Source organism: Bactrocera tryoni, chromosome 3, assembly GCF_016617805.1.
Source record: "Bactrocera tryoni isolate S06 chromosome 3, CSIRO_BtryS06_freeze2, whole genome shotgun sequence".
Taxonomy (NCBI): domain Eukaryota; kingdom Metazoa; phylum Arthropoda; class Insecta; order Diptera; family Tephritidae; genus Bactrocera; species Bactrocera tryoni.
This window is the reverse complement of record NC_052501.1, coordinates 69,315,598-69,335,279: the sequence shown is the minus strand read 5'-3', so window position 1 is coordinate 69,335,279 and position 19,682 is coordinate 69,315,598. Positions and strand designations below refer to the sequence as shown.

The 19,682-nt window shown below is 35.6% G+C and overlaps 3 protein-coding genes across 4 annotated transcripts; 2 read left to right on the top strand and 1 right to left on the bottom strand.

The window, feature by feature from the left end:
• Positions 1-865: 865 nt before the first annotated feature.
• LOC120770304 (aquaporin-11) lies at positions 866-4,381 on the top strand. 2 transcript variants are annotated; one of them, XM_040097671.1, is made up of 5 exons: positions 866-1,025; positions 1,901-2,169; positions 2,250-2,524; positions 3,507-3,645; positions 3,770-4,381. In XM_040097671.1, the coding sequence occupies exons 2-5, from the start codon at positions 1,992-1,994 to the stop codon at positions 3,967-3,969; spliced, it is 792 nt and encodes a 263-aa protein (XP_039953605.1). In that variant the 5' UTR covers positions 866-1,025; positions 1,901-1,991; the 3' UTR covers positions 3,970-4,381. The 2 variants fall into 2 exon arrangements, with proteins under 2 accessions (XP_039953605.1, XP_039953606.1); XM_040097672.1 differs by lacking the exon at positions 866-1,025 and adding an exon at positions 1,052-1,188.
• Positions 4,363-11,540, bottom strand: LOC120770303 (serine-rich adhesin for platelets). The gene is made up of 6 exons (XM_040097670.1): positions 11,450-11,540; positions 11,198-11,388; positions 10,599-11,135; positions 9,350-10,536; positions 9,048-9,293; positions 4,363-8,985 (listed from the first exon to the last, which is right to left on the bottom strand). Exons 1-6 carry the CDS (start codon positions 11,510-11,512, stop codon positions 4,439-4,441), a joined length of 6,771 nt encoding a protein of 2,256 aa, XP_039953604.1. The 5' UTR covers positions 11,513-11,540; the 3' UTR covers positions 4,363-4,438.
• Positions 11,541-12,091: 551 nt separating this feature from the next.
• Positions 12,092-15,085, top strand: LOC120772307 (origin recognition complex subunit 3). Its single transcript, XM_040100820.1, has 5 exons — positions 12,092-12,213; positions 12,265-12,556; positions 12,624-13,219; positions 13,277-14,499; positions 14,908-15,085. Exons 1-5 carry the CDS (start codon positions 12,175-12,177, stop codon positions 15,002-15,004), a joined length of 2,247 nt encoding a protein of 748 aa, XP_039956754.1. The 5' UTR covers positions 12,092-12,174; the 3' UTR covers positions 15,005-15,085.
• Positions 15,086-19,682: the final 4,597 nt, after the last annotated feature.

The window sequence follows — 19,682 nt, the reverse complement described above, 5'->3', positions numbered from 1 at the left end:
GTTTATTTTGACAATTCTTACAAGTCGAGGACCACTAAAGATTTTCGATTTTCGAAAATATGCGGATATAGACGTAGTTAGCAGATTTGAATTACACTTCTAAACCGGAAAGGGCTGAGTAGTTATAACGAATTTTAAATTTAATTTGGTTTTATAAGTTCCGTGACTTCTCTTTTGAGCATTTTTTTTTTGTGTTAGCTTTAATGCATTGGCGTTTTCTTTCATTATTTAGTAAACACTATCAATGTCGGATAATATGCACATCTAATTGTGAACACATGTGATCAGAGAAATTAGACGAAAAGGAAATATAAAAAGAAAAAAAAGGGGTTAAATTGCATTTATGTACCGAGCTGACAGAAGGAGAGTGATCAGCTGAGTTAACTGAATATTTTTGAAATGTTTACAAAAAAATATAAAGAAATGCATGTCCGATAAAAATTGTACAACAGGATCACTTCGGAATTTTAAAATTGTGCAGTAACACGCTAGAACTTATTTATTTTCTGAAAAACAAATTTCTTGTACAAAATGGCATTATTTTTTTATATTTTGATTGTCAGTATAAGAAAACACAGCCCAATACTGACTCAACCGGTCACTGCAGACTTTACTGTCCCTACTATAGATGAACTATCAATAATATCATTATGTTAATTAAGCGAATATTTTGTTATTCAGCAATTCATATATTTGCAGTGATTACCTTTCTTGAAGAGTCTTAAAATGAATGATGAGGTAAATGGCGGTAATTAGATGATAATCTCTTCAAGTAAGAATTTACCACTATTTATTTACTATAATTACAAAACACAATTGCTAAAAAATATTACACTTCGCTTTCAGCTCAGCTATGCTCAGACATAATTTGTGTGAATAATAGCAACAAATCACGTGCCTCGGGAAAACAACATAATACTCAATCGATGATGCGCCGAGTGCGCCAAGAGCGGCGTTGTCGACAGATCGCCAAGCGACCAATAGTCAGCTCTCGTTCATCGGTGCGGTCACAACAATTCTAACGGGTAAATTGGAGTATTAGAAAAGTGTACCTTCAAATACATAGTATTTTTTGTCCTATGATCAATACCTGCACACATTATTCATTATACTATGGCTATGCTGATCAAACCCAAGATCAAAGATTTTCGACGCGGTCGCATTGCTAATTGATTGATGTTACAAGTGGTAGTTGTAGTGATTTATTGTTGCATAAAATGTGTTAATTGTAGTAAAATATTTTGCAAATATTTAGTAGAAACACAATAATAATGTGTTAGACATATGTACGTCGGTGATCTTATGTGAAAATTCAAATGTCATACTATTTTTAGTAACGCCAGCAAACTGAACTAATTCTCTCGGCAACTCAATGATGAGTAGCGGAAAATCTGCAAATAGGGGACAAGTGTGGACAGCGGCAAGCAATTTGCGTTTTCTCGGCAAAAATTTTGATTGAATATGATTACAACACGAACACAACTATTGTAGTGACTATAATTTTAATATGAATGAGAGAAATGAATGAAGTGGATAACAATCTAATATAATATATGAGGAAAAACATTAAAAAAAATAAATTTGCTAATAATGCGGTTATGATGTGAAAAACTATACAATAATTACAACAATATAATATATTTCCACGTTATCCTTGTTATGTTTATCGTCTACAAAAACGGGCTTCGAAATAGTTTAATAAAATATATAAGTTATTTTTTTCTTTTTATGAGATTTAATAAGTTAGACCCTACTTGCGTAGCAACACCGATCTTGATAGGGTTATATCCACTTATGAATTTCATAAAATTGATTTTTTGTACTAAAATCCACTTATAAAATCTCATAACAAATAATGATGTTATGTATTACAAATAAGTATACTATTTTTTGCCTACAGGATCTCTATCTCTGGAGGTTCTCCAGGAACTACCAAACCAATCTAGTCATAGAATTAAGGCATAGTTTAAGTAAAATCGAAAATCAACAAAATGTCCATGACATCGCTGGGTATCAGTACCGGTTTCATGATCGGCTACTGTGTGCTTGCCCAAGTCGCACGACGGCTTGCCAAACGTTTTGTCGATCGCGAAGGCATTGTGCCGGTGCTTGTTAACGAGGCGATCGCTGCAGCAGAATTGTGTGCTTGTTGCTTCGAACTAATAATCGGTAAGTGTTTAGCTACATTTAAAAATTAGTCGATCTTATTAAATTACATGATAAACCTACTCTTTCCTTCATCAATTTAGTGGCTGACAACTTCGGCGTTGCTGCATATGCAATCTTTCTGTTTATGCTAACCGTCTGGTGGGGCAAGGTCTGGGGTGATGCTTCCGCCTGTCCATACACACATATGGAGGACTTGGTGGAAGGCAAGACATCTTTTAGGGAGGTTGCATTGCGCACATGGGCCGAACTGATGGGTGGTTGCTGTGTCTATCGTATAGTACAGGTGTTTTGGTGGTTCGAATTTGCCGAAACACATAAGGGACGCGCTTTTGAGGAGTGCAATGCGGATTTACAAGTAAGCATACTTTTTTATTATATCATTTCATTGTCCAAAAGATGATATATATAGTATATTAAATTGTCCACGAAGTTTGTAACAACCAGAAAGAAACGTTGTCAATGAGCTTGACGAGCTGAGTCGATTCAGTCTTGTCTGTCTGTCTGCCCGTCTGCAAACAGACGAACTCCCTCAGTTTTTGAGATACGAGCTGAAAATGTTCCCTCCATTTTCGCCCAAAAGATTGCTCATTTGTCGGAACCGACATCGGACCACCAACGACTTCGAGAAAACATAAAACTTGAACTCACACACTTCTTTTTATTCTTCATTATTGCGATTATAGGAAAGTTTACAACAGCGCTCCAGTCATTCCTCCTTTTATCTCTTTGATACCAATTGAGATTCCAAGGGTAAATAGGTCCTCTCCACCTTTTCTTTCCAAAGGAGTGGAGATCTTCTTCTGCCTCGCCCGGCGGGTACTGCGTCGAATACTCTCAGAGCTGAAAGGTTTTCATCCATTCGGACGACATGACCTAGCCTGCGTTGCCACTGTCTTTAATTCGATGAACTAGGTCAATGTTGTCATATATCTCGTACAGCGCGTTGCCAATGCGCATAAGACCATAAATCTTTCGCAGAATCTTTCTCTCAAAAACTCGTAACGCCGACTCATCAGCCGTTGTCATCGTCCAGGCCCCTGCACCATATAGCAGGATAGGAATGGAGCCATTTGTAGAAGTTCACCTAATTGAGGAAAATTCTCTGAGCCATTCACTCAGCAGCTCACGACTTCCGGTCTTAGACCGTCTCTGTGTAGCAAAACAAAAAATCCGTTTGAAGGCGAGCTAGAGTGAGAATTCGAAGCATCCCTCCCCAGGGTTGCGCGCTAGGTTTGAGACCCGCCATGTTAACAAACACCCTCAATGAAAAGATCAAAAGCTACTTTCATAAAATATTATTCCTCAGCAGAAAAATACTAACTCAACGCACTTTTCAGGTACATCCCTATCTCGGTGCCGCTATTGAAGGTTTCGCCACACTACTTTGCCGTCTCGCCTCGAAGGCGCTTAGCGAGAAAGACCCGAAATTCTGCAGCATCATTGACTCGTTCATCGGCACCAGTTTAGTGGTTGCAGGTAGGCAAGCAGTGTATCAAACAGTTAACACAAATTAGAGTTTAGCTCAGTTCAAACATAACCATAGAACACGTGAGATCCGTCTCAAGAAAAGTTTACGCTTTTAATTATGTGATGTTTTCAGCGTTCAACTACTCAGGCGGCTACTTCAATCCCGTGTTGGCTACCGCACTCAAATGGGGCTGTCGTGGACACACCAATGTGGAACACATCATAGTCTACTGGATTGGCGCATGTGTTGGCGCGCTATTATCGGTGCCGGTATATAGGCTGCCAGTGGTGAGGCGATTCTTGGTGGGCGAACGAAAGGAGAAGGAGGAATAAGGCAGTCGGAGGAAAAGGAGGAATAAGTTAGTCGAAGGAAAAGGAGGAATAAGGCAATCGAAAGAATTATACAGTCAGAGGAGTAAGGCAGTCGGAGGAGTAGGCAGTCGTAGAAGGAGGAGTAAGGCAGTCGTAGAAGGAGGAGTAAGGCAGTCGTTGAAGGAGAAGTAAAGCAGTCGTAGAAGGAGAAGTAAAGCAGTCGTAGAAGGAGAAGTAAGACAGTCGGAGAAAAAAGAAACACCACGCGAATGTACCGTTAGGACAAAAGATGCAAGAGTTCTTGTTATTGTTATTGTGTTGAATATTTTACAAAATTTTATCTTACAAATACATATTTGTAAATACGTTAAATAAGTATAAGCGTATACGAAGTCAGTGAAGAAACAAATACAATTCAGTTTTTGTAACTATATACATATGTATATAGTATATATATTCGAATATACAACATGCGTGGTGTGCTTACAAGCTAAGTTGCCGATACTGTATTTGTTGTTATAGTGGCAGTTGGCTTTCGCTTGCCCCGACGTTTACGCGTTATAAATAGGTTCACAACATTCTCCGAAACCTTTTCAAAACGGTAATCACTCGAACCGAGCGAAATGTGCTTCGTACTCAAACTGCTGTCGCTGAGCGAGGTGTTGGTATGATTGGTTTCTTCTATGGTTACATTCATATCGGCTGCGAGGAAAGAGTTGGCGGTGATGTCGCTGAGGAAGCTGTCCGTAACATTGAAATCAGCGGGTGGTTTTGCATCGCCAACAGGTGATGCAGTGAGAGGTAAGTCAATGCCGATTGGTGCTTCGGTACCAGTCATGTCCGTTACAACTGCATGTTCGTCCAAAATTGGCTGCGTTAGTTGGGATTTAATCGGGTTTGCGACAACCGGTTGGGCAGACGACGCTTTATGTGCAGGTTTGGGCGAAGTTAGTCCCATTACAACTGCACGATCCTCCAAAATTGGCTGCTTAATCGGGGTTTCGATCACAAGTTGGTCGGTAGACGACGTTTTGTCTGCAATTTTAGGCGAAACAGTGCCAGTTACAGCCTCTACAATTGCACTATCCTGCAAGTTGGACTGCAGTAGTTGAGTCTTAAGTTGGTTGGCGACTGCAAGTGAATTGTTGGACGACGTTTTGTTGGCAATTTTGGGCGAAGCGAACATTAATTGTAGCCGCGAATCGATCTCTTCATATTCGGCATCCTGACTGACGTTCATCGGTAGTGAGGTCGGTGTTTGCGGCGCAGGCAGATTGTCATTCGACTCACTGGCACGATCATTTTGCAGTATATCGATAATATCTTTATTTTTTCGTGCCACATCAACAAGTGACTCTGTTGGTTCCGGCACTGCTGTAGGCGACGAGTGCGTTGCATACTCGTCATCATCATCGCTGTCTTCAATACGCATTCTAAAGCGTTTACGTCGTTGCGACTTGGACATAACTTCCGAATCATCGCTGCTTGTACTCGTTTTACGACGCTTCGGTGTTTGGTTAAATTCGGTTGCGATTCTTTGATGATCATTTGTTGTTTTTGTATGGCAGTCGCTTACAACTTGCATCTCTTCGGTAGTAGTAAGTTCTTTTACCGTTAGTTTTTGTAAATTTTCTTTTTTACCTCCGCCTATATCAGATTTGGCGCGCTTTACGTGGTTATCAGCGTCTTTTTCGTTCAGTTCCTGCTCAGTTGATTTCTTCTTCGCAACCAAATAATTTTTATGGCTTACTTTCTTCTGTTTTAAATCGGCTGCTGGCTCTTTTGAGATATCACATTTCACATTATTTATTTCGCAGGAAACTGCAGCTACTGCCACCTGTGATTTAGAGGTTATGTGCTCCTTAGTGGAAAATTTCAAACTTTCATGCGCTTTCTTAACGGCATTTTCATTTTGAAGATTGCTGTCGGAAGAATTCTTAGATTTTTCCTCAAACTCATGACTTCCAAGCGCATTTTTAACGGTATTATTTGCTTTTACACTAATATCGACCTTTAAAGTTTTTAATTCACCACGCTGAGCCTTTGTAACAATCCTTTGCCCACATTTAGCTGCCATTTCGTCACTCTCTTGACTCTTTTCCTTATGGATTCCCACATCATGTTTGCCATTTCGATATTTCGTGCCTTGTGAGTGTTCGTCGTGCTCTACTTTTGGTTGACTTTTTCGGCGCTCTTGAATTTTTGTGTTCTGTCCCTTTAACATTTGTGTTTGATCTCTCTTCTCACTACTGCGCTCACGAGTACTTCTCTCTTCTGTTGGCGGCTTATTGTGATCCCGTTGTTTTGCGGTGTTGCATTTGACATCAATCGTAGTACTTTCACTATTTTTATCTTTGTGTGCCTTGTGTTCATCAGTCTTTTGTACTGTGTGTATTTCATCTTTACTGTGTGTCTTTTTTACAGTTTCGTCGTGTTTGTTGGTAGACACTTTGGGTGCTTGTATATATTCTATTTGATTTTCTGTTTCAAAAATTTCCGTTGTCTCGCCCACCTTCCTTCTTGCCCAGTTATCGATTTCTTTTATGATGCGCTCACTTTTCTTTTGGTTCTCAAATAGTGTTTTCGTTTCCAACAGATTCTTGTCTATATTTCCATTGATCTCAAGCATCTTTGTTTCCTCTGGCATATGTTTTGGTGTTAACTTTTCATTCTTCTTCTTCTTATATGGAATTATTGGTTCTTCTGCTTTAATAGAATGTTTCTCTTTTTTAACTACGTCAGTGCCTGCGTTCTTACTCTCTTTTGCACTACTACCATCGACGCTCTCTTCTCTCTTCCTTTTCGCAGAAATTTTTGGTATTTTAAATTTCCACAAAACTTCGGACCGCTTCATATTCTCAATAACCACATTACGTTCGGGGGTAATATTTACGGTATTCGGAAGTTCTTTCGCTTTACTTTTTGGATTTTTATTCCGTTGGTTATCGACTGCCTTAGGTTGCTTCTCAACTACTTTTGATTCCACCGCATTCTTCGTCTCTATGTTGAGCACATTTTGAACTTCCGTTATTTTTTCATTTCCATCTATAAAGCTATTGGTCGGTTTGTCCATGTTGTTAATTAAATAAGACACCGCAGCTTCGGTTTCACACAGATCATTTTCGTCGACAACGGTTGTGCCTTCAGCAATAGCGGATTCTTCAGAACTACCGATGTGTTTAGTGCCCTCCGTCTCTTCCGTAATAGGACCACTACCACTCGATGGCGTGCTTTCTGCAATTGAGAATTCTTCGGAAATACTGTTGAGTTCTGTACTCTCCGACTTATCATTAAAAAGATCACTACCACTCTCTGCGGTGATTTGTGCACTTGAGAATTCTTCTGAGGTACTGTTACGCTTTGTACTCTGCGACTTTTCAATAACAGGACCACTAACACTCTCTGCAATAGCGGTTTCTTCAGAAATACCGTTACGATTTGCACTCTCCAACTTCTCTCTAACAGGATCACTACCATTTTCAGTCATGTTTTCTGCAATAGCGGTTTCTTCAGAAATACCGTTACGATTTGCACACTCCAACTTCTCTCTAACAGGATCACTACCATTTTCAGTCGTGTTTTCTGCAATAGCGGTTTCTTCAGAAATACGTTTTGTACTCTCCAACTTTTCTCTAACAGGATCACTACCATTTTCAGTCGTGTTTTCTGAATTTGCGGTTTCTTCAGAAATGCCGTTGGGTAATGTACTCTCTGACTTATCAAAAAGGTTTCTGATCCAATCTGCACTTCTTTCTGTTTCATTTATAATTGGGTTTGTGGCATCAGGTACCATAACTTCAGTGTTTTTCGTTTTGCCAATTTCAGTTTCACTGGAACTTTCATTTGTAGTGTCTGTAGAGTCAAGCAATTCTTCTGAAGTATATTCCGCCGACTCAGGCACAACTTTTTGTGTGGCAACCTCACTTCGTGCAATTGGCTTTTGCTCTGTAATAAGTTCATGAGTTTTGTAGTTGTTTTCTTCGCTCTTCTCTTCGCCTAACATTGAGTCACAGTTGCTCACAGCATTCTCTGACGCAACTTTTACTTCGATCGTAGTTTTATTTGCAGTATTCACAGCTTCAATCAGTTTTTCAGTTGCTTGCAGATTCTCTTCGTCTGTAATATCTATGTTTTGCTCTTCAATTTCTTTTTGCTGAGCAATTGCATTTTGCTTGCACGATTCTTTTTCTTCAATATCCATTGGAGTATTTTGTAACAGATTGTTTGTGTTTTCACCACATGCTTTAAGCTGAGTTGAGTCTTCTTCCAAGAGTGACATAGCTGCGATATTTTCCGACGCCTTATTGGTCTGCGAAATTCCGTTGTTACTCTCATCAAATTCCTGTGTTTCTTTAATATTTTCTATGCACTCTACTATTGATTTCTCACTGACGTCTGGCAATAGATCTGTCAACAAATCCATATCTGGCATATCGTTATTTGGTGTATTAGTCACAGTAGTGGGGCTCAAAGACAAACCGCCAGATTCATTCTTTTCATTGTTGATATTAGTTGCTGGACTCACAGCTGATGTTATAACCGTTTTAATTGCAGTATGTGTCGATTTCGTTTCATTTGGGACAACCGCCTCTTCTACTATGAGCTCAACAGTCTCCAATGCATCACTAATAGTGTTAGTTAAAATGGTCTTTGCAGTGGCTATTTGCACGACTTTCTCTGTTGCTTCTGCAGTGGCTATTTCACTAATACCCTCTGTTTCGTTTAGAACCTCTCCGGATTTTTCGGTATTATTAGATCTTATGGACTCGTCAGCAACAGTCTTATCATTATGCGTAGCTTCCGTGTTCGCTTCCAAAGGCGGCGTAACATTTTTATTCACCAACTTCAAATTTTCTATGCTTTGCCGGTCAGCGATTTTAGTTGCATCTGAACTACTCACTTCTGTCGTGATTTCATTATTAAGCATAATGGCATTTGTGTCAGCACTAATTCCAGCGCTTAACTGTGATGAGTTTTTATGCGTGTTTTTATCCTGTTGAATTTTTGCTTCGATGCTTTCCTCTTCCAAATCAACACCTAAAATGTATATTAATATTAAAAGTATATTATTTCCTTGCCTTATATAGTAATTGGATTACCTTCATTATTTTTTGCGACGGTTGTTGTTGTTGTCGAGTTCTTCTGTATACCTTTGGTAAGCAGTTCCAAAACTGGCACAACCACTTCAGTAATATTTTGTGCTGCATTTTGCTTTATATTGTTTGTTTCCGCAATCTTACCGCGTTTGGCCTTTTTAGCTGCAGCGAGTTCCCGAAGTCGTCTTTGGTGTGCACGTATCTCATAAATATTGGGTAGACGTATGTTCGACAAAATTTGTATGCCACCTAAAATATAAATACCATTACTACCTTTTTCACTAATATTTTTGTATAAAAGTTACCATTAATTTTATTCCCATTAGTTTTGGCTTCATTTTTGACGCTTTCATCTTCGTGTGTTTCAGCTGCTTGCTCAATTTCAGTCTCTTCCTCGTCTTCTGATAGTAAAATTGTGGCTATTTTGGCATAATCTACCGTTTCTTCGTTTGTTTTCACACAAGTGACTGACTTTTCAGCTGAATTCTCATTTGCAGCTTGATTTTTACTAGTGAGACTGGAAATAAGCTGCTTACCTGCCAAACAACCGTTATCGCTGTTCGTTACAAGACTGACATCATTTTTATTTTGCCTGTTTTGTTCTCCTTTTATTGGTATATAATAGTCATTCGTGTCTGTTTTCTTACTATTGACTGTGGAAGATATTATTGTCGGCTCGCTGGTATCGGTATAATTACTGGGAGAGGTTGTTGCCGAACTGCCGCTACCCTTTCGAAAGTCAATCACATTACTGTTTACATCGCCCGCATTGGTGGGTGTGTTTCCGAAAAGTTCGTCAAACAAGGTTGTTTTCTTTGGTGTCGTCATACCGTCTGCCGACAACAAACGATTTGCATTTTTATCCGTTTCTTTACAAGAAAACTCATTTTCTAGCGCTATTAATTTTTCCTTGGTTAGCTTTTGCTCTGCCGGTAATTTTTCAAGACTTTGTGAGTCTTTGGATGCTGGCAGATGCTTATCTAAAAAATCACCTCCTATTTGCATATTCTTCGTGTCTTCATGCGTTCTTTCACTAAATTTGGGATTTTCAATTAATTTATCTTCCCTTCTTCCATCTTTAAAAGGATTCGGTGTTTTCCCACGAATATCTTTACTTTGTGTAAGGCCATCAGAATTTTTTGCATAAGTTACAGTTTTATCTCTATTACTATTCATAACTTTATCACATGCTTTCTCATTCGTTTCCTTAGATTTTTTAATTGCATCCTCGTGATGTCTCTTGCTATCACTTCGTCTGTCATGACGAACATCGGAACTTTCAGACTTCAATCTTGCTTCTTTGCCATCGCTTCGTCTGTCATGACGAGCGTCAGAACTTTCAGACTTGAATCTCGCTCCTTTGCTATCGCTTCGCCTGTCATAACGAGCGTCAGAACTATCAGACTTGGTTCTTGCTTCTTTATTATCGCTACGCCTGTCATGGCGACCATCATAACTTTCAGACTTGGTTTTTTCCTCTTTGCCGTGATATCTGAATTAATAAAAAATCTCACTTAATCTCTCAATTTACCAATAAACAATTCAGAAACATACCTTGAACGGTCGCCCAATCTATCATAGGAATGTTGTCGTCTGTCGTCTGTGCTGTTATATGATTCTTTTTCAGTTTCGCTGTAAAAATTTTTATTTTTAATGTTATGACCCCTATCAACTGTTCTGCTATCATGACTCCGACTATAATCTCTTGTGGCGTTCCGGAAATTTCCAGCACGTTCCGTACTACGCGCATTGTATCTCGACACATGCTGTTCCCTCTGGTTATTGCTTCTGTTGTATTTTTCACGCGTAGGATCACTATCGTACTTACGCTCCAAACTTTCATTGCGACGTTCTTGTTTTTTATAGTCATCGGGTTCATGTGTAATTTCACGACCGCGTGTATTGTACGACGTTGCACTCGGTTGTTCATTGTCTATGGCTTCAACATTTTTGCTGGTGATTTGCGCATTTTCATTAGTATTTGCTGTAGGAATTTCGCTTTTAAACCAAGTATTTGTGTTTTGCGACGTGCTTGCAACATCTGTATATTCCCTTCTTGGTTGTTTACGTCTGAAGCAGATATCATCCTTCCTATTAAATAAATATTACATCACTTCTTTATAAGAAGTTTTAATTTTTCTAAACACACTTACTCTTTGCGTAATTGTTCGATTTGTTTGTCCTTGCGTTTGATCTCTGCTTTTGCTGTGTCCAACAAGTTTTGAAAATTGATACCTATTCGTCTTATTTGTTTTTTCAAATCCGCATTTTCCAACTGCAAAGTTTCAATCGTTTTCAGGGAATCATTATACTTTGCTTCCAGTGAAAGAAGTTCTGCCGTTTTCTATGGACGAAAGGATTAATATTCATATACACAAGTGACTAAACTTTAATATATTTCTTACCTTTTCTTCATCTTGCTGGAATGTATCCAAATCTTCGTAGATATCTAAGTCATCTAAATCCATTTGTAATCAACTATACTCAATTTATATTATTTAGAAATATATTTAAACGCTGCAGAAAATAAAAATTTTGCTTATGTTGAAAGATTTGCAATACAATAAAAAAATGTACGCTGTCACAAAGCAACAAAAGTAAATTGTTTTCGCTTTGCGGCAGAGTTGCTTTTAATATCATTTATCGAAGAGACTCATGAATTGCACCTGCCGCAACCAACAATTGATTAAAAGAATATCTGTACAATTCAATCTTTACAACATAAATTTCATATATTAGAGTGGATAGGTTGAAACTAGACAACAATACGCGAATTTAAATTAATGTTATTCTTGCATTTTTGGTATTTTTAAAGTTTTTGAACTAGGAACCAAAATAGCAAATTAATTTTTGCGATACACAATTAAAATCGCATTTATAACGAACAGCAACACCGCCATCAGCTGATCATTTGGCGCGTAAATTGGATTCGAACCTTCAAATGTCAGGGCAGCTGTTTACTTATTTTAGTTATCGCATGCGATATATTATTAATAATTGTTTGATTCCGCATTGGTTGCATTTTTTTATAAGCTTCTGTTAATGAACTATTTCTAGGGCATTGCAATCGTAAGCAATACAGAGCTTACTTCATAATTCAAACAAAGAAATCCAAGCATAACTCTTTATTATGGTCGACGTGATGGATCCAACTATTTCAGTGTCCAAGGTTTGTATGGCTAAACATGATTATTTCATCATAAATAAACCTGGCTTTTAGGGATGTTTTGTTTTCAAAGGCACGAGCAGCGCAAAAAACAGCGGGGCAAAGCGGAAGCACAACGACGATAATGTAAGTGCTTTGAGGAAACAGATGACTGGCCAGCCTTACTATTCAACTTATGCTGATACTTGGCAAAAATTAGAAAGTCACATTGAATCACTACAATCGGAGAGCTACGCTAAAACTCTAGAAAATGTAGTAACTTATGTGAAAAACGAATGTAGTGCAGATGGCAGTATGGACACATATGACATGGAAGAGATAGTACCCGCTGCAGCACTACTAACTGGTGAGTGAAATCCGTTATTAATATAATGGAATTAGTAAACATTTCTCACTTGTTACCCATATTAAAGGAGTAAACCAACCTGACCACTTGGAACAATTCGCCACACTAACGCAGCGTATCCTGCAAAAAATGTCGGCTTCGGTTTGTATGCTGCAATCACGTGATTGCGCTACACTAAAATCTGCAGTGGAGACAATGGTGTATAATTTTATAGAAACCACAGAACGTTCACCACCAACAGAACTGGAAGATGAAGACACGGAACAGCGTGAGAAGAAGCGTCTACGACGTACACAATGCAACATGCGTCAATTGTTGAACTGGTATCGCCGCAAATACATAAAACCACAGCTGCAAACAGAGAGTGAAGTAGAGGATGCTGCTGAAGATGTCTCAGATGCGTGTGATTCACCGGCAAAATCTTATTCAAAGCGTCCTCATGCTTTGGTTGTTATATTGCCGGATTTTGAATGCTTTAATACAGCAATATTACAGGACTTTATACTAATGCTGAGCGCTTACTACACACATTTACCGTTTGTATTAGTTTTCGGTGTGGCAACTGCTGTGTCGGCTGTGCATAACGCATTACCCTATCACGTAACAAGCAAGATCAAACTTTGTGTCTTCAAAACACAAACGGCTCCAGTTTGCCTAAATGAAGTAAATATGCTATAAACATGTTTTCTTGTTTATTTCATTATTATTTCTTAATTTCAGATTCTGGAACGTGTTATACTTTCACCCAAATACGCATTCCATCTATCCGGCAAGGCTTTCAAGTTTCTTACACACATTTTTCTCTACTATGACTTTTCCATTCATGGTTTCATACAAGCCTATAAATACTGTCTAATGGAACACTTCTTTCAAGGCAATGCCTACGCACTATGCGCTAATTACACTGCCTCTTTGAATCGAATCAAAGATTTGACACATGAAGATATTGAAAGCATACGGCGCCTGCTCTCATTTCGTCCGTATGTGGAGAGCATTAACGATTGCAAGCGGATTATCGCCATACTTACCGACGATAGCTATTTGAAAAAGAAGCTGCCACAATTATTGCGCGACTGTCATATACATTTTATGCTATTACGAATATTCTTGGAATTTTTCACCGTATTAGTTGGTGATTTACCTAAATGTCCATTGGGTAAACAGCGTCGTGAACTATACTCGTTTTGCCTCTCAAAAGAGTTACGCGACCAGCCGGAATTTAAGGAATGTTGGCAGATACTTAGTTTTATGTCGAAAGATGAATTTGTCGCCAAAATCTCCAAAGCAATCTCGGTGACTGAGGACTTTATGAGCGCCGAAATCGTTGGTTTAAAGCTAGCCAATGATTGCATGACAACGGTCAGTACCAAATTTCAAGCGTTGAAAGCGCTTCTAACGCGGGTTGTAATGGCTGGTACGGAGGATAAATCACCGACCAACACTGCCGCACCGCCCGCTACACCAGCAACTCCAGAAGGCAGCAAACAAAAATTCACATCCCGTCAAGATCTGAAAGATCATTTATTGCAACTGTCTAAACAGCAAAATAAGCCGACTTCGGAATATGCACAAGTTGTTGCACAAACATTGTTGCATATACAAAATGAAATTGTAGTGAGCCATTTGGCGCCGCTTACACGCGCTCCGCCTCTTCATGAGCTCTTCGTTTTCAGCGATGTGTCCACTGTGCGTCGTAATATTATAGGCGCGCCACGTGCGGCACTTCATATGGCCCTCAACAATCCACACTACTACCTCCAATGCAAATGTTGCCAATTGTCGGAATCCAATCAATTACTGGCCACTCTGCCGGATTTATCCGTTGCATATAAACTGCATCTGGAATGTGGCCGTATGATTAATCTCTTCGATTGGTTACAAGCTTTTCGATCTGTGGTGGATGACATCGATAATGAGCAAGAGCAGGTGGATCCGCAGATTCAGTAAGTCTATATTAAATAAGGTTCAAATGTGAAGTTGGAATTTTTATCGTCTTCAACTTGTATTTTTTTTTGTAATTTCTTTTTTGCGTATAAAATACGTTTTTGTATAATTTTGGGTATGCAAAATTTTGTTTTTGTATAAAAACTTTAGTTTAATACAATTTTTTTCTATAAAAGTTACAACTATGCATTGTTTATTGTATAATAAATATTTGTTTTTTTTTTAATGATTTTTTTTTCTATTAAATAATTTTGTTTATACAATTTTTTTTTTATTTTTTTAAATATAAATTTTTGTTAAAATTCATATATTTTCCGATCTTAACTTTTTTTTTTAATATTTTTTTTTTTGTTAAAATATTTTTTTTTGCTGTTAAAATATTGTTTATTCTACTTGTTTTATTGCAGAGCTCGTTTCACTCGCGCTGTGGCCGAACTCCAATTCCTGGGTTATATAAAAATGTCCAAACGCAAAACGGATCATGCTACGCGATTGACATGGTAGCCAATCGTGCTAGTTACTTACTGTTATATTTTGGGTTAGAAATAAGTTTGAAAGATAAAATAAATTTTTTTAGGATATACACATTTTATTTTTATTTTTAAGATTTCTATTACCGAAAAGTGATTAACTATGGTTAAAAAAATTTTAAATATAGGTAGTGTCCACGGTTTATTCTACTTTTGTATCAACTTAAAATGAGGATATTATTATAGTATTTACCGATATAAGTGTTATTGACCTGGTTGTTGTACTGGAAGAACTCATTTCCTACTAAGTGGTGAGATCACACTTACCTTCACCAATGAGGACCCTAATGGAAAAAACTTATGCTAAGGCACCTAATCTCAACGGGAGCAACTTCTTCACCAAGGTCCTCAACCTGCCGCTGGACACTCTTCAAATACCTGATGTGTGAAAAATCGGAAGAGTGGTGCCACTACTGAAACCTAAACAAAAGGGAGTCCTATCGTCCTATAACTCTCCTCTTGCCAGTAGTAATGATACTTGAGGCCTTGCTACTCCCGACCTTCACGCACCACCTGAGTCTAGCAGAACACCAGCCTGGCTTCCCAAAAGTGCACAGCACCACCACAGCACTTAGCGTCATAAACGCCCATATATGTGGTTCATGGCCTCAAACAAAATTCGTCCTGCGAGAGTACGATCCTCGTAGCGTTGGACTTGTTAAAAGCCTTTGAAACAGTCAATCACACGACGCTGCTTGAGGACATTGAAAAATCTACGCTCTCCCCAGTACTGTAGAGGTGGACTATGAACTCGCTGAGCGGTCGCCAATCATCCGTACTGTTTTGAGGTAAAAACTTCAAATCCATGAATTAAACATGGGTTCCGCAGGGTGGTGCCCTCTCTTCATTGTTGCTTAACTTATACTTACATATCGAAACTCCCTCAACCACCGGAGGGAATTGCTATCTCCTCGTACGCTGATAATGACGTCAGGTAATAGCCTAAATCCACAGCGACCATATTCACTAACTGACGAAGAAGTACGGACTTCACCTTAATATTGCAGCCGATGGCGTTACAATTTTTCTGTTAACTGTAACCTTAAGATTTTAGGCGTGATATTAGACAGCCTGTGCTCCTTCATTCCTCATACGACCGCGATTATTGCCAAAAACAGAGCTGCAACAAAATCCTCAAATCGGTAGCCGGCAGCACATGGGGCCGTTGTTGGCAACATACGGCAAGAAAATCGACCGCCCGTCCTTAACTACGCCGCACCAATATGGTCGCCTGGGTAGTTTCTGCTAGGGTGTTTTCGCAGAAACTGTCCTTTGCTTGAATAGTAACCGCCACCTATGTAGTAACATAAAGGGGTCCTTCCTTAACTACGTCGACAACATACTTCAGACATGCACTGACCATAATTCACAGTGGAGTCATAAACACCTGCACCGACTCCCTTTGAGTGAATGGCGTACTTGGAGTAAAACCACCATCCATTGCAGACTACGAGTTCGAGTTGCCGCGAGAATCGATTCGGGTAACCTGGAATCGGCTGTTTGTCGAAAATGTTCTTCCTAACCTCAATGTCACTAGACTAAACCTTTCTAGTAGCTACCACAACAAAAAATACAGTAAAAAACATAATTTGCTTCCAATTACATCCAATATTGAATCAGTCAGCTGCTTAATAGCCGCCACTTTGAAGACTCAGACAATAATTAGCAACCACTTTTTTAAACTTTACACACTTTCTTTGCAGTTTTATTAATAATTTAGTTATTTCCATATATTTATCATTACAATATACACAAATCTATTTTCATTGTGCTTTGTATGTATGTATGTACGGTATAACATTTACACTTTTTATTTACAGCGCTTGCTTGTATACGTATGTATGTATTTATGTACTTTTATATATATATAAATAAATTATTAATTATGTATGTATGTATGTAATATACGCCAATTAGCTTTATAATATAGACTTACATAACTATGCGAATTTTTGTTTATTTATTTCAAGTTTTGGCTTTCAACTAACCTCAATCTTTTCAATAATGCACTTTTGTTTAGTTTTCTACAAATATTTTGATGAAATCAAGGCAAGTTCTGCGTTGTATGTAAACAATAAGTCTTTCGTTGTACATTTACTTGCTAATAGTTTTATGCTTTTATTTGTTTTATGTATTCAAGTATATATTTCTGCATATATGACTCAATATTATTAAATAATTAAAGCACATTGTAGTAGTTACATTTCAATTGTTTTTCAGAGTTTTTTATTAGTACAAGTTTATGTGTTTTTGGTTTTTAACGGAATTTTGTATTTAAACTGATTTGATGGGCTTTTCGAAGTTCCACAGTGCAACTCAGATAACTCATTTTAGATTACTTGTGAAAATAATTAAGATAAATAAAAATATTTGGAAATAATAAAGTATGCATATAAATTAAAAATTTTTATGATTTTTTTTCAAGTAAATAAAATAAAGATAAAAACTTTGTAAATTTTTTTTGAAAAGTGCGGAATAAAAAATATTTAAATATGTTTCGATTTTGATAATTTTTTATGTTATAAATTTCAGTTTACATGCCGATTGAGAGCTCTGATTTATTTACAAAATACTAATTCAAAAATATTAAATAAAAAAATTCTAAAAAATATTTATTTTAATATTTTTAATATTTAATTTAAAAAAGCATTAAAAAACAAAAACAACTATTAAATCGAAAAAATAATGTATTTCAATATTTTTTAATATTTAATTTAAAAATCAACTTAAAAAAAAAACAAATAAATCGAAAAAATACAAAATAAAAAACAAACAATAAATAAAAAGTTATAAAATAGAAAAACAAAATAGAACTGAATTTAAAAAAAATACAATAAAAAAATAAATTAACAATAAATTAAAAATAAAAACAATAAAAAATAATATACTACATTTTGTAAGCTTTTTTTTGAAAATCGCGGATTGAAAATATTTTAATATGTAAACATGTTTCGTTTATAATTAATTTTCAAGTAATAAAGTGAAATTTACACGTTAATACAAAGCTTTACTTTATTTCAAAATATTAATTCAGAAATATTACATAAAATAAAATAAATACTAGATAAAACAAAACACAAATACCAAAGAACAAAAACACTAAAACAATAAATTAAAAAAACAATAAATTAATAAAAAATAAATAAATTAAGAAAAAAAATAAATTATAAAAAAAAAATAAATAAATAAAAAATTTAAAAAATAATAAATATATAAATAAAAACTTAAAAAAAAGAATAAATAAAAAACGAACACACAAAAAGAAGTAGTAAAGTAATCTTAAGAATTTCAGACAATATAATGCTGTTTAGTACTATTTCAATATTTTGATCATTTAATTCACAAGTAAAAATAAAATTAATAAAAGAAAAAAATTAATAAAACATGAATAAATAATAATAACTAAATAAAAAAATATAGCCAAATAATAAAAAAAAAACAAATTATATTAATAAAAAAATACAAGACACTGAAATAGTAATTCATTGTTTTGAAAATGTATTCCATACAAAAAATAATAACAGTAATAACCACAGTACATAAAAAAATTTAAAAAAAAAAAATTAAATTATTAAAAATTTTAAAAAAATTAAAAAAAATTAAAATTAAAAATTAAAAATTTAAAAAAATTAGAAAAAACTTAAAAAAAATAAAAAATTAAAAACAATAAAAAATTTAGAAAAAAAATAAAAATTTGGAAAAAATAAAAAGTTAAAAAAATTTAAAAAAATTAAAAAAAAATTAAAAAAGAAATTAAAAAAAACACTTAAAAAAATTAAAAAACATTTTTTTTTATTAAAAAAAAATTTAAAAAATAAAAGAAATTTGAAAAAAATTTAAAAAAATTAAAAAATAAATTTAAAAAATTAAAAAAAACAAAAATAAAAACATTGGAAAAAAATGTCAATTAAAAAATAAAAATGGAAAATAAAAAAAAACTAAAAACAATTAAACAAGATAAAAAGAATAACAAATACGAAAGAAATTGAATTTAAATAACATTTAAGAATTTCATTTTGTTTAATATTATTGAAATATTTTGAAAATTAATTCCATTTATTTATTTACTTTTAATTATTCATTTCTCTGATACTAAGTAAGGTTTTCAAAAAATTTTTCCATTTACTTGCACTGCTTAAGTCTAAAACTCATCAAATTAAATTATTCAGCAAAACAGACGCTAAACTTTGTACAAAACGGCAATATTTTGAAGTTAAAACCAAAAAATACAGTTTTTTTTAGTTTTATTTTTTCGTACTCGTAAGTAAATGCATTTTTCTTTTATTAAAATTAATTTCAAATATATTTTAACATATTTTGTTATGGTAGGCACAATTCCAGACACTTTTAATAAATAACTTTCATAAATATACTACATATTTTCGAAAAAAGCTTGCTTGTTTTAAGACAGTTAAGCTAGGCACGCAATTTATAATTTTTGGAAGCTTCATTTCTTTGGCTGCTTATTGTAATATATATATTTTGTATATAGTAAAAAGGCAGCTTACGACAAAGCACTTGTGCATTTTGTATTTTCATCTTTTTGTTTTAAAGTATTTTTGTAATTAGCTGTGTATAAATATCGGAGGGTTTGCAAAATAATACATTTTTTCGTTGAACAATAGCGTGCAGGCGTGATTTAACTGCTTTTA